The 16,081-nt window shown below is 32.0% G+C and overlaps 1 protein-coding gene across 1 annotated transcript; it reads left to right on the forward strand.

Moving 5' to 3' along the window:
* The first annotated feature begins 258 nt into the window (after nt 1–258).
* On the forward strand, nt 259–14,357 carry LOC143067195 (galactosylgalactosylxylosylprotein 3-beta-glucuronosyltransferase 3-like). The gene is made up of 6 exons (XM_076240288.1): nt 259–330; nt 4,323–4,467; nt 5,341–5,867; nt 8,497–8,583; nt 9,510–9,716; nt 12,930–14,357. Exons 2-6 carry the CDS (start codon nt 4,383–4,385, stop codon nt 13,029–13,031), a joined length of 1,008 nt encoding a protein of 335 aa, XP_076096403.1. The 5' UTR covers nt 259–330; nt 4,323–4,382; the 3' UTR covers nt 13,032–14,357.
* Nucleotides 14,358–16,081: the final 1,724 nt, after the last annotated feature.

Here is a 16,081-nt window from a genome sequence, read left to right on the forward strand (position 1 = left end):
ACTCACAGTATTCTTTTTTGTTACTTTCCAGAGGTGTGCCTGAGACAAAGGTTTTATATATATACTAATATGTGATAACTGTTGTTTCTTATTTGTGTTTGTAACTTGTGTTGTTTATATATATTTGTAAAAGAATATTATATTACAATGATATTATATTATGCTCCTTGTGAGCCCATTTTATGGAAATAAAGCATCTTCTTCTTCTTCTTCTTCTTCTATATACAGAAAAACATCAACTGGTTGATGATTACTTTCCTTTCTTCAAACTTCTTCAATATTTGGAATATTTGGAACGAAAAGATACAATAAAGTTGCGGATGGTGAAATGTAAGCTCATTTATGAATTGTTGTCGAAATACGTCTCTTCTGTAAGTTTATCAGGTCCATACTCATACATGTGACAGAGTTGTCAAGCCACAACTGGAGATTTGGAAATTTTCAGCTGGAGTTTTGGTCTCATAACTGGAGATTTTTTATCGACCTTTTTATCGACGTACGCAATGTTTTTTTTTTGTGTGTTTAAACTGCATATCTTCCTTTTTTTTTGGATAAAAGAACAATAATTCCTTACCTTTAAACACCTGCATATCCATTTTTACTTGATAAAAATAAAAGATTGGGGGTTTTCAAATATTTATTCATTATGTATAATTCAAGATAAAGTGATCAGCCATCATACATAGTCATAGTTGGCAAAAAGTATCTATGATTAAGCTAGCCTACATTGTCAACTTTGGTACCACTACTGAATATGCTTGTAACAGAAGATGTTAAATTGATAGAGTTGAAAGCTTGCTGTTGGTAGCTGTCTCCATAAGTTTGGTCCAGTCATTAGGGCAACCATAGTCAGCTTTGCATGAAGTGCAGTAAGCATTGTCTTGACCCTTGGTACTGGATCTGCACCATTTGAAATCAGATCTCCAGGCAGAGTTGAATTTAGCTAGATACATTTTGTACTTGGTCTTCTTTTATTTGCTGCTGGGTTATTTGATGATAAAATATGGTTTGCATTTTGTCAAGTTCTAAAATTTTAGAATAGTCCAAGACAACTATACTTATATAGGTATTCCACTGGCTTGGATAGAAAACGAGCCATAAATATCATATTTGAGTTTATTTCATTTGTCTTTGAGATTTAATAAATGTTCCATGTTTTCAACAGCATCAAATAAATAGTTGTTTATACAACTTGTACAATCAGTCAATTTAATCCTTTGTCAGTATTTCACTTTTAATCAACCAGGCTTGTGTCTTAAACTAGCTAGTTGATCACCAGGTAATTGCCTATTATCTTTGATCTATTGTTGTATATACAGTTTAATCCTAAACACCTCAGGCTGATTTTAACTTTTTTACGACCTCATTTTACCATGACACAACAGGAAACTTCCTTTTTTTAGGACTTTTCCCATATCAATTTTGAGTTTCTCAGACTTTCCTCTGTCCCTATCGATTTTGTAAACAAAAATATGTATTGAAAATTTTACGAGGTTGACATTTTCAAATTTTAATGGGAGGGACGGAAGAGGGTCTGAAAAGCGGGAGATTTTGACTCCCGCTGGAAGAATCACATGTATGCAAACTTATGTAGAAAAAACAAACATGCAGCAATACACACAATAGACAATATACAATATTTTATTTTTTCCTGTAATTTTGAACATTTTTAATACAAAAGTCTCTCTAATACTGGAGTAACCTCTGCAGTGTACAGTCAGGGGTGGTACTTAAACAAGTGATTTCAAAATCACTTCTTTGAATGATTTTGACTGTGAAATATTTAAAATTTTCGCACAGACTTTTCAAAATCACTGAAACAAGTAATTTGACAAGTTAAAATTTAATCACTTCAATAAGTGTTTATAACATTTTTTGGATATTTTTCCCACAAGCTTGATTTTTTTATTGGTAAAAAGACCAGAATTCTATTGAAAAAACAACTATGTACATGCAGAAATTGTCATTTGCTTAATAAGCCTGTCAGTTTTTACAGTTTATTTGAATTTGCAAAAACTGGAATAATTTGTAGATCAGGACATAACCTTAAAATAAATCATTCTAATTCTAAAGAAAACCAATCAGGTCACCTAATATTGTTGACCTTTGTCTGATAGTAAGAGTAGTTTATGAATATTTGATTACAGAACAATTCCCAAGGGTACTTTTAAAGCTTTAGCGCACTAACTTACTGCCCAAGCGCACTGGTGAAATTGATATCCAAAGATAAAGGGATAATTGATTTATGTAGGAAAATTATAGAAAAGTTTGTGAAAATATGGAAAATCAATGAAATTAGCCTTAGAAAATCAAAGAAAACACCAAAATCACTTAAATAGGTGATAACTGAATATAATAAATCACTGAAATAGGTGATAATGAAATCACTTGTTTAAGTAGCACCCCTGACTGGTGTAGCAGCATGTGCTGTTCATTTTCAATTTCGCCACTTTTATTGATTTCACAAATTCTTTGATCTCTGGGCACTTTTAAATATCTTCCTCTTTCAATGGCAAGGTCATGAGCACTCAACTCTTAATTTACACAATGATGATCGAATTGATCTATTTTTTAAAGCATCAACATAACCTGCCCGTTCACTCATTTTGTAAACACTCTGGAAAAATATTAATTTTGGAGATGCTGAAATATTTGCATGTTGTTCCTGAAAACCCTGGTCAATTAGTCTTTGTTTTATAAAACCAAACAGGGGTTAAATAGTAAGGTTATCATTTGACAAATAAGATAAATCTAAGTTTTGAATAATAATATTTAACCTTTTAATATGGGTTGCTTTTTTTGTAGCATTATATATTTGGTGAACTAAACTTCCTTCTGAAGTGATTAAATGGTCCCAGAATTTAATGCTAGATAACATTATCCTATTTTTCAATGGCTGTCTTGCAAGTTCGGAATGACATGCATCATTCAAGGCCTTACAGTGTACTCCCAAGATTTCTTTAATAAATTTTATATGCAACTTTTAATAGGCATCACTGTCTTTAAATGTTGAAATAATTCCCCAGATTTCGCTACAATAAAGGAGAATAGGGGCTACTAAGGAATCAAAAAGTTTTTCCAGAAGTTTACAAGGATTAATGTAATGTCAGTTAATAGGGTAATCATTTACCCTAGTAATGGTTTGTTAAAAGGGAAATCATCCACACACAGGGTTCTCACTAAGGGGAGTCCATGAGTCCTGGACTCAGGAAAATCAATCTGGACTCATCATTTTCAAAACTAGTGGGTCCAAAGATGCATCAAGATTTTAAGATATTGTATCAACTGTGCACAAACATCATTTTAGGTGTAATACCACCAAATCATGGTACTTCACATCCGGTTGTATACGAAAGTAGGTAGAAAAAAATATTCCCTTGAATTTGACCGTTGTAGGTAATTAATCCTACATTTTATTGCAGTAAAACCATTTATGTGTCATAAACATATGTCTTGGATATTTCAAAACACCATTATTTTTTATTTGGGATTGCTATAGAAAATTTTGTAATCTTGAGGTTACATGGTGACTAAACCTTGTACACAGATACAATAAGGGGAGAAATTTGATTGGTTAACTTCCACTGATGGTTATTTTCTTATATGCAATGAAATGTTATGTGAAATTTTTTCTATAGAACTGGACAGGATAAAACTTTACTCATGCCAAGTATTTCTTTATTTGAAACAAAAATAAATTCTGCACAATTTTTGAAAAGTGCAAATTTAACAAAGACTAATAGGGGAAAATCAATGGTGGTATTACACCTAGATGCAGTCTGTGAAAAGGGCATTCATCCACACTAGATGCAGTCTGTGAAAAAGGGCATTCATCCACACTAGATGCAGTCTGTGAAAAGGGCATTCATCCACACTAGATGCAGTCTGTGAAAAGGGCATTCATCCAAACTAGAGACAGTCTGTGAAAAGGGCAATCATATACTCTAGTAATGATCAGTGAAAGGGCATTCTTCCTTTCTATGTATGGTTAGTGAATAAAAGGGCAAGCATTCACTCTACTAATGGTCAGTGAAATAATATAAATATTCACTTACTCTGGTAGTGGTCAGTGAATAAAAGAGCAATCATCCTTTAAAGAAATGGTCAGTGAAAAGGGCAGTGTAAACTGTCCAGTGTAAAGATGTCCAGGGTTGCCACCTACAGCACAGCTTGCCTTTCTTTCTTTGATTATAAAAATCAATAATTAATGTACTTTCACTGTTTTCAGAATATTGTTGTATACCTGTACATGTATGTAACACAACTACTTGAAAGAACTTTATTTTCCTTAATTTAAAATTGAAAGTATGATTAACTTTCAGAAGATACCACATCATTTGAATTGGATGAGAAAACCTGTGTTCAACCTGTGATATGTTGGAATGGTGCAGATCCGTATGAGAAAACTTTTCTTTTTCTATATAGCCATTTCAACAGTTGCATTTATATGGTTTTATTCAAGCTGCGGTAAGTAAAGTTTTACACACCCAAAAAAAGTTATAGGCCTAGAAAAATTCTGCTAACTTAATTTTGATTACATACATAGTATACACACTTTTATATCATGTTTTGTTGAAATTTTGTAGGTGATCAAAATTTTTATGTAGATTTTCTAAACTGGGGTCCCATCAGAACTTGTCAGCTAGTCGTTGTCAATTGACTGAGGTTACCTTAGTTGAGGCCCCATTGTATTTTTTTCAGCTAGTTATTGTTAGCTGATTTTGACTTGTTTTTCAGGAAATATCGAAGTTGAAACCTATCATGGCTTGTCAGCTAGTCATTGTCAATCAATGCTTGTCGTGTTTTCACTGTCAACTGACTGAGATAATATAATTATAAGTGGATGCCTTATCAAGGCCTAACAGCTACAATGTAGATATTGTCAACTGATTGAGGTTGTCTAAATAAAAGGCATGCCAGTCATGGTCAACCAAATAATTTCTAAGTTGAGGCCATATCAAGGCTTGTAAGCTAGTTGTTGTCAGCTAAATGAGGTTGTCTAATTGGAGCCTATTAAGGCTTTTAGCATGTTTAATAATTGACAGTGTTCCAATCCAGCTCCACTCTCAGGACAAAAGGGTGCTTTGTCTGAAAAGACTATGTAATGCAATTACTAATCAGATTATTAGGGCACTGTTGGACAGTGTAAATGACCTTGAATATTGCAAAGCTCAATTGTAAGACAATAGCTTAAACATATTTAGAAATACATTGCCAAACACTAGGTAATTTTGTAACTTTGTTATTGTCAGTTAATTAGAGTGATAAACAAACAGGTAACAATTTCAATACATACAAATATCTTAAAAGTTCAATATTTAATTGTGCTTTCTATTCAAGGTTTCCCAGAGTGTAAAGAGAAAGAAATAGAACATCTGATAAAGAAATACAAAGCACGAAACAAAGAGCTTGATAAAAAGATAAGTGATCTTTCTCAACAGCTACAAGGATGCCAAAAGAATGTAATGTCATCAGGGAGAACAGAATTTTCTCATTCACCAATGATTTATATGGTGACACCAACCCACACCCATTCAGAACAAAAGGCAAATTTAGTAAGATTGTCACACACATTGCTTCATGTCAAAAATATTCACTGGATTGTGGTAGAAGACTCTGTCAGCAAGACAGTCTTAGTTAGCAAGTTTCTACAAAATTCTGGTGTAAAAAACACACATCTTGCAGCTTTGACGCCTCATGAAATTAAAATGAAGTACAATGATCCAACATGGCTGAAACCTAAAGGTGTCCTGCAGAGAAATGCTGCCCTTCAGTGGATCCGTGAGAATGTAAAGCCAAACAGAGATGGTGGTGTGGTTTATTTCGCAGATGATGATAATACATATAGTTTAGAAATATTTCAAGAGGTATAGTACCATCAATACAGGATGGATAGATTATTGTTATTTTCTTTCATCTAAGAGTGCATTTCTTTCTAACCAACATTTTGTAAACCTTGTGTGGTGTTTGTTATCGTTTGCTAAGTGCTACAAAAGTATAAGCAAATGCATCGTTTAAAAAGTGTTTACTGACCCTGTTTGAACTTTCAATCATGCACATGTTGTTTGTAAACAGATGTATGCCCATAAGTTAAATCAAATTCGAACCATTTTAAAATATTACAAGAAAGGTAAAATATAGGGCTACCTCATTAGGATAGGCCTAGGTCTATATGACCATAACAGAAATACCTCTTTTTAGTATTAGTATTCTAGTATTCTATTCTTAAAATACACACACAATTATCATACTACAAGCATGCAAGTATGAATTATAAAAGTGCATTTCACAAGAAAAAATATTTATCAATCACTGAGTAAGTATACCAGCTCTAAATTACTCTAAATATATGCACATAGAAAATTAATTAATTACAAAAGATTATAATAAAATATACTGGATTGGTCCTGGACTCGATTAATTTTAATATATCTAAGGTTATAGTTCAAAAACAAATGTAGCTTTTGTACTAACAAACAACAAACTGCAGACGCATTTTTAGCAAATGCATAGTTTATCAAAGTTAATGTAAAGTTTGCAAACATATGTTAGAAACAAATTTTCAAAACATGTGCGTGCTTAGCCTTTTGAATCATTTGTGTTTGAAAGAAATGCATTGTAAGTAAAGTCATAATAAAGCAAACACATTATTTTGATCATTTTTAAATCTACCTTTTGTAATTACCTTAATTATAATGATCAATTTTCCATCTGTTTGTATCATGCCAATTTAGATAAATGTCTTCATGAAGTTTTATTTTAATAAACACAGGATATTCAGATGAGAAATACCAACACAAAACACACAACACACATATTTTACTTCTGGTTTCAGATGAGAAATATCAATACAAAACACACAACAAACATATTTTACTTCTGGTTTCAGATGAGAAATATCAATACAAAACACACAACAAACATATTTTACTTCTGGTTTCAGATGAGATATATCAATACAAAACACACAACAAACATATTTTACTTCTGGTTTCAGATGAGATATATCAATACAAAACACACAACAAACATATTTTACTTCTGGTTTCAGATGAGAAATATCAATACAAAACACACAACAAACATATTTTACTTCTGGTTTCAGATGAGATATATCAATACAAAACACACAACAAACATATTTTACTTCTGGTTTCAGATGAGATATATCAATACAAAACACACAACAAACATATTTTACTTCTGGTTTCAGATGAGAAATATCAATACAAAACACACAACAAACATATTTTACTTCTGGTTTCAGATGAGATATACCAACACAAAACACACAACACACATATTTTACTTCTGGTTTCAGATGAGAAATATCAATACAAAACACACAACAAACATATTTTACTTCTGGTTTCAGATGAGATATATCAATACAAAACACACAACAAACATATTTTACTTCTGGTTTCAGATGAGATATATCAATACAAAACACACAACAAACATATTTTACTTCTGGTTTCAGATGAGAAATACCAACACAAAACACACAACAAACATATTTTACTTCTGGTTTCAGATGAGATATATCAATACAAAACACACAACAAACATATTTTACTTCTGGTTTCAGATGAGATATATCAATACAAAACATACAACAAACATATTTTACTTCTGGTTTCAGATGAGATATATCAATACAAAACACAACAAACATATTTTACTTCTGGTTTCTGATGAGATATATCAATACAAAACACACAACAAACATATTTTACTTCTGGTTTCAGATGAGATATATCAATACAAAACACACAACAAACATATTTTACTTCTGGTTTCAGATGAGATATATCAACACAAAACACACAACAAACATATTTTACTTCTGGTTTCAGATGAGAAATATCAATACAAAACACACAACAAACATATTTTACTTCTGGTTTCTGATGAGATATATCAATACAAAACACACAACAAACATATTTTACTTCTGGTTTCAGATGAGATATATCAACACAAAACACACAAGAAACATATTTTACTACTGGTTTCAGATGAGATATATCAATACAAAACATACAACAAACATATTTTACTTCTGGTTTCTGATGAGATATATCAATACAAAACACACAACAAACATATTTTACTTCTGGTTTCAGATGAGATATTTCAATACAAAACACACAACAAACATATTTTACTTCTGGTTTCAGATGAGAAATATCAATACAAAACACACAACAAACATATTTTACTTCTGGTTTCAGATGAGATATATCAATACAAAACTACAAAGCAGCATTTGTTTATGGCTGATTCCTAATGAGATATTTGAACTCAAAATAACAAACCAACATATTTTATGTTAGGTTAGGATATACCAACACAAAACTACCAACCTATATATTTTACTTCTGGTTACAATTGAGACATACCAACTCAAAACTGACAACCATTAAATTTGAGATTGTAGTTTCAGTTATATACCAACTGTAAGATACCTATCAATATATTTTCTGGTTTCAGATGAGAAATACCAAGAAAGTCACAGTATGGCCTGTAGGTTTGGTAGGAGGACTTAGATATGAAAAGCCAGTTGTCAAGGATGGAAAGGTGCCAGATGTTTTAATTCTCTTCACATTAAGATATTTCAAATTAAGAAAATAACATTGTCTATCTGTTTGTATATCTTTGTAGCCAGCTTATGTCTAGTTCACCCAATTGCACCACATGAACTTAGATTGTTATATGACATTAACAAAAGGTTATATCTGGAAGGTTCAAGTTCGCAGTTGTCATTTGTTTTGAGGTAGTGTAAGGACAACATCTGTCTACCATTACTTGAATTTGACTAGTATTTTGCACGATTGTTTACCGCTGGCTAAGTATCTATTATCTTCTTCTCCCAAGATCTTTTTTGAAGGTCAAGGTCAACCGATGTAAAAGAAAGGGAGAAAATACCCCTATGGTTAGATGCAGAAAAAAGACATCATGGCAATAGGAAATAAAAGACATATAACACGTGAAGAATATGTGTTAGTACAACAACACGTGAAGAATATGTGTTAGTACAACAACATGTGAAGAATATGTGTTAGTACAACAACACGTGAAGAATATGTGTTAGTACAACAACACATGAAGAATATGTGTTAGTACAAAAACACGTGAAGAATATGTGCTAGTACAACAACACGTGAAGAATATGTGTTAGTACAACAACACGTGAAGAATATGTGTTAGTACAACAACACGTGAAGAATATGTGTTCGTACAACAACACGTGAAGAATATGTGTTAGTACAACAACACGTGAAGAATATGTAACAGTTAACAAATGATACCGGTACTCAGATGTGTCAAAACAATGAAAAATGTTATAATTTTATTGAATATTTATATAGACTGCAATTAAACAGGTTCATAATAGGTATGAATCACCTTTAAATAATTTGATATTTTATCTTCATTTTCTATCCAAGTAGATATGTGGTATCCAAGTGTAGTCACATGACTGATGTACTTTCTTATTGTTGTAGGTGACTGGATGGTTTACTTACTGGAAGCCTAATAGGCCTTTCCCAATGGATATGGCAGGATTTGCTGTTAATGTTAATCTGTTCTTCAAGTTTCCTGATGCAAGATTCAGTAATGAGGTACCAAGAGGGTTTCTTGAGTCAACAATTCTTGAACAGTTAAATGTTAAGATGGAAGACTTAGAGCCAAGGGCAGTTAATTGTTCTAAGGTTAGTTTAAACAAATGTAGTTATTTTCCAGAATTAAATAAGACCATCAGTTAAGATAGCAAATAAATAAGAATATTGAAAATTAAACACCTGAATGTGAATTGCGTTTATATTAAACATGATATTCTAATTATTAAAAAACTATTATTAGAAAATTTTAATGTGACATTTTTATTCATTGGTTATTATTATCCTTCAAATCTACAATTGACATGTTGACCTATAATTTTAATGAGGAGTGAGCCATACTACTTTCTTATATTTTAAAAATGAATACATGTACTAATTGTCTTCATTCTCAGATATTATTTTTTTTTAATGTCAAATGGATTACAGGTTATATTTTTTACTAAACCCTGAAAATACAGGATATATTTGCCATTGGAATTTGGATAATCCTCATGCAATTCATGATTAAATCCAATGATAATATGCATCTTAGCGGTCCAACGATTTACAGAAAAGAGCGACGATTTACAGAAAAGAACCGAAAAGAACCGAAAAGGACCAAGAAGAACCGAAAAGAACCGAAAAGAGGATACATATATATTTATTAAATAAAGTTAAAACCATGTATATATACATGGATTTTTTTGTATTGTTAAAGTTCTGACTGCCAACAGTCCTTGTTAAGGTAAATATTTAGAAACTAGAATTATAAAAATATTGGCCGAAAATTTCAAGTCCTGCTACATGTAAAACTTGCCAAACTTTACGAGATTTTTGTTTAGTTTCAATTTCTTAATTCGTATAAAACAAAGGGCTACATGGGAATAAAAGAAGATTTATTAATGAAAAAAAATTACATCATTATTCGATCGGATTATGATACTAACTTAGTATAATAGTCCCAATTATTAGTATTTTATAGTCTTTTCATTTCGTCTTTCATAGGAAATGTAAATAAATGAAAAGCGCACCCGATTAATAATTGTTTACCTTATAATTAGCGCATAGATTAAAAGGTGTGAAAAAGTAAATCGCCTGTGGATTTTTATTTATTTTATCTAATAAACCACTTAAAACAGATATGTAGATTAGCGAAACGATGTCCGATGGTGATAAATATTGGCCTGCGCTAAATGTATCTATTTTAGATATAAGTTTGTGCATGGAGATAACGGGACATTTTTTAATTATTTCAAATCATAGACAAGTTTAACGTGTCAAAGTCATAATTAATACACATTAATTTAACATGCATGTAATTACACTCACACAAAACACAAACAAAGGCAAACAAATAGAACAAAATACTTAAACTTATTACTATAGTATTTATTCAATAACTCCCGTTAAATTTCCGTCATATTTTATACGATATTTTCTATTTTACGTGATATACATACATACTTGTCTGTACACCAGCTTTGATTATTTGTAATATCCTCAATTTTTCACTTATTCTTACAACATTTGTATAAACTTCAAGATTATAAAAAACCGTTTTTTTTCTATAGTGAACATTGATTGGTTAAATATTTCTCAGTGTGTTTGAATTTGTTTGTCAGCTTTTTGGTCATGAATGTTTGTCTCTAATATTTATTTAACTGTGCATTTGTATTCAGATATCGCAAATCAAATTTATTCGTTCATTGTGTAATCATACGTTTTTTGATTGAGTTAAGTCTGCCAATTGATATTTTATCGTATGTTTTTCTATGTTGTGATGTTATGCTATTGTTTCAGAAAAAGGGAGAAGGTTTGGATCCATTAAAACGTTTAATCCCGCTGCAAATGTTTGCACCTGTCCTAAGTCAGGAATCTGATGTACAGTAGTTGTCGTTTGTTTATGTAATATATACGTGTTTCTCGTTTCTCGTTTTGTTTATATAGATTAGACCGTTGGTTTTCCCGTTTGAATGGTTTTATACTAGTAATTTTGGGGCCCTTTATAGCTTGTTGTTCGGTGTGAGCCAAGGCTCCGTGTTGAAGACCGTACTTTAACCTATAATGGTTTACTTTTTTAAATTGTTATTTGGATGGAGAGTTGTCTCATTGGCACTCACACCACATCTGCCTTTATCTATATATATCATTCCCAAAACTTTATAAGGAATTGTTGTAATGTTCCAACTAAATTAGCGACCGAGATGAACAAAACAGTGCATGTTTTATAATTTATATAATATCTAATTATAAAGATTTACGGAGAGCAGTGATAGGGAGAGGACCTTATACGCTTGCGAGCACACACGAACATTTTAAGATTGACAGGCATGTTTGGGCAAACAAAACTTTAATGGAAAGGTACCAAATATTTTGCTAGGTTCCGCCGAAACCGTATGAAGACCAAATGGGTTAAGTCAACAGATGGCAGACGACTGGTCAATGAAGCTATGTCGAAAGGAAAGAAGAAAGGTCAGAGGAAAAGGAAACTGGCTGATAGGACAACTACGACAAAACGGCAACGCGTGCAGTAAATTGATTTAAAAAAAAACTGTGTGTAATTCAATGCATTTATATGTGTATATATATTTCTCAGCACTAACTACTTATACTTTTTGTTTATCTTTTTATAGGTAATAAACCTGGAGCGCATAAGTCAATGTCAACACTAGTTTTATTGAATTATTAGAGTATATTGCTATTATTTTGTTGCGTGTTTCCTGTAGTATTTTTTTTATTACTCATATTACATATCTATTGTCTGTGTATTGCATATATATATATTGTTTGTATGGCTATATGCCCTCCTAGGGGCCCTTATTAGGTGAATAAAAAAAATCTTTTCTATTTTTCTATTCTAAAAGATAGGCATCAAACCCTACCTGTAATTTTTCACATACATGTGAGTTTAAACTAGTCCTCTCACAGTATAAGGTTTTCAATGATTTGCAATTTGCTTATTTCCTTCGATTACAAAAATAAAAAGAGATATCCTTTTCGGTTCTTTTCGGTCCTTTTCGGTTCTTTTTGGTCCTTTTCGGTCCTTTTCGGTTCTTTTCTGTAAATCGTCGCTCTTTTCTGTAAGTCGTCGAACCCCATCTTAGGTATACATTTATCATATGACAATAACTTAAGAATTGTTTCAGGGCAATAATTCCAGAGGAAGGTCTTGAAGTTGATTTACTTTTTGAATTCTTATTTGCCTTGCATGGATTCAACTAAGTGATGGCTTTCAGTTTGTCTAGTTGGGTTTTCTTAACCTCAAATTACTACATGTACCAAATTTGCTGTTCAAAAGTTTAACATTCTTATTATATATTTTAGGTACTAGTATGGCACACCAGAACTGAGAAAACCAAATTGAAAAATGAACAATTAATGATAAAACAACACGGTCAAGGATCTGATTCTAACATAGAAGTTTGATCTACGCAGATCTATAACATGGTCAAGGCTCTGAACTTATGATTAACATAGATATTTAATTAATAAAACACCTGTTGGTATTGGTCACTGAAAAAACAGAGATAACTCGAAAGGAGACGTCTGTATAAGATCAAAGAACAGTAATGAAATATGGTGTACCAAACTTACTAGTGGAAAGCATAGAACAGAAGATGTTAAATGAACTTGTTAATTAAGATCAGAAATATATTTCTGCAAGTTATAATCTATAGTAACATCATGCATGATGAATAGAGTTTGTCCTTCTTTGTTATTTATATCAAGATGTTAAATAAGTTATACTGTTAAATTGAAATGATAGCTCTGGGACAGGAAAAATGGAAATTTCAATACAAACATTTGAACAAAAAGTAGGATCGAAAAATGTTTTCTTTGTATAGATAGAGGAGATTAGTATAGTTGAATTCCTCTCTAAGCAAGAATGATGGATTGTTTTCAATAAAAAAGAATGTTATGTAATTTTTTGTCTTGCTTGACGGAGTAAAAAAGCGAGACATAGGTATGCTGTTTCGGGCGTCGGCAGCGTCAACAAGGTATTAGTTTATGATTAGGTCTAGTTTTTGGTGAACCATTAGTGGTAAGTCAAAGATATTTGGTATGTAGTTGTATAAGTATTGGCACATCTCATTACCATGGAGATTATGTGACCCCACCCCCTCAGTTATGGTCTATTGACTTTGAATTTTGCTTATTTGTCATGTATTAATTTGTGATTAGGTCAGATTATGGAAAACCACTAGTGGTAAGTTAAGGATAATTGGTATGCAGTTGTATTTATAAGCATTAGCATATCTCATTTCCATGGAGATTATATTGCCCCGCCCTTTCAGTCATGGTCTTTTAACTTTGAAACTTTTGCTTAAGTTTTCATGTATTAGTTTGTGATTAGGTTGGTTTATGGGAAACCACAAGTGGTAGGTCAATGATATTATGCAGTTGTATTAGCATTGGCACATCTCATCTCCATGGCGATTATTTTACCTTGCCCCCTCAGTTATGGTTTATTGACTTTGAAATTTTGTTTAGTTGACATGTATTAGTTTGTGTTTAGGTTTGTTTAAAGGAATCTTCTTATGATAAGCCAATGGTATTTTGTATGCAGCTGTATTAGCATTGGGAAATCTCATTTCCATGGAGATTGTTTAGCCATGTGCCTTCAGTCATGGTTCATTGACTTTGAATATTTGCAAAACTTACATGTTAAAGTGTTGCGATTTTAATTTCAACATTTGCATTATCGAAATTACAAAAAAGGGAGACATATCTCTGTGATAACAGTTTATTATTAATAGATAATAAAATTGAGAATGGAAATGGGGAATGTGCCAAAGAGACAACAACCCGACCATAGAAAAAAACAACAGCAGAAGGTCACCAACAGGTCTTCAATGTAGTGAAAAATTCCTGCACCCGGAGGTGTCCTTAAGCTGGCCCCTAAACAAATATATACTAGTTCAGTGATAATGAACGCCATATTAATTTCCAAATTGTACACAAGAAACTAAAATTAAAATAATACAAGACTAACAAAGGCCAGAGGCTCCTGACTTGGGACAGGCGCAAAAATGCGGCGGGGTTAAACATGTTTGTGAGATCTCAACCCTCCCCCATACTCTAGCCAATGTAGAAAAGTAAACGCATAACAATACGCACATTAAAATTCAGTTTAGGAGAAGTCTGAGTCTGATGTCAGAAGATGTAACCAAAGAAAATAAACAAAATCACAATAATACATAAATAACAACAGACTACTAGCAGTTAACTGACATGCCAGCTCCAGACTTCAATTAAACTGACCGAAAGATTATGATTTCATCATATGAACATCAGGCACAATCCTTCCCGTTAGGGGTTTAGTATCATACCATCATAACATATATGAGAAGAACATAACCCATGTCATGCCAACAACTGGTTTTTGAATAAATGTGTTTAGTTCTGATGCAAAGACCCTATAAGTGAATCAATATTAATAGAATTTGTATGTGTCAACACTTTTGATATAAATGTTTTGCATCAAATTTATACTGAAGATTAATGTATACATATGAATTAAAGGTAATGTTGTGTAATTGTCAATGACTAAAAAGAAGGTCAATGGTTTTCTCCTGGGACTCGAGCTTCTGTCACCAAAGAATAGGCAATAGTGTTGAAAGTGGTGTTGGACACCAATCAATCAACCTCAATTATTTGATTGACGTATGAGATTTAAGGATGTACTGAGGTGAAATTAGGTGATATTAAATAAATCAAGAATTTTAAATAGATACTATAAGCTGGAAGAGTACAAGTTAAGGATCAAAATAAGCTAAAAATATTCATAGGTCATGGAGCTCCTTTTCAAGATATTCAATTTATATATATATATATGGAAAAGGCTGACTTGGACTTTTACCTCATATTTCCATGGTATTTTTTGGGTCTCAAATCAAAAGAAAGAAAATCAAGAATCTACTTAAATTTTGTCAAATGACCTTTTATGAGCTAATAAGTCTTATATGAAAAGATATAGGGGTGAGGCGGGATAGGACCTTTATCGGGACTCCGGGATCGTGTGTTTTTAAGCTCGGGATTTCAGGACTGACCCTTTCGGGATCCAGGATTTCGTGTTTTTAAGCCCGGGAATTCGGGATCAGGACCCCTTCTATCCTCCCTTAGGGGTGATATTGGGGGAAATATTTTACCTTGTATCGTATGGTAAAAAAACAAGGAGTCTGAACATCTGACACAAATTCCAAAACCTCACCCTAGTACATCCATAAGAAAAATATTTTAAGAAAAAGATAATGATCTTTTAATCAGTACATGTATAAACTAACAAATGTATATCAAAAGATGTTTTGTTTAAAACTAGCAAGAAGCTACATAACCCCTCATTTTTTGTAAATTCGGAAATTATTGTGAGTATTTCTTATTGATTGTTGAAAAATGAAAGTATGTTTTTTTCCAACACCTATGGTGTTGCCTTTTTAGCAATAATAAAACCATTGTAACAAATTCTGAATTAACCA

This window comes from Mytilus galloprovincialis, chromosome 3 (assembly GCF_965363235.1).
Source record: "Mytilus galloprovincialis chromosome 3, xbMytGall1.hap1.1, whole genome shotgun sequence".
Taxonomy (NCBI): domain Eukaryota; kingdom Metazoa; phylum Mollusca; class Bivalvia; order Mytilida; family Mytilidae; genus Mytilus; species Mytilus galloprovincialis.

Coding starts and splice junctions, on each gene's coding strand:
- LOC143067195 (XM_076240288.1), top strand. CDS start 4,383: ATGGTGCAGATCCGTATGAGAAAACTTTTCTTTTTCTATATAGCCATT. Junction 4,468..5,340: donor ATGGTTTTATTCAAGCTGCG/GTAAGTAAAGTT, acceptor TTTCTATTCAAG/GTTTCCCAGAGTGTAAAGAG. Junction 5,868..8,496: donor GTTTAGAAATATTTCAAGAG/GTATAGTACCAT, acceptor TTCTGGTTTCAG/ATGAGAAATACCAAGAAAGT.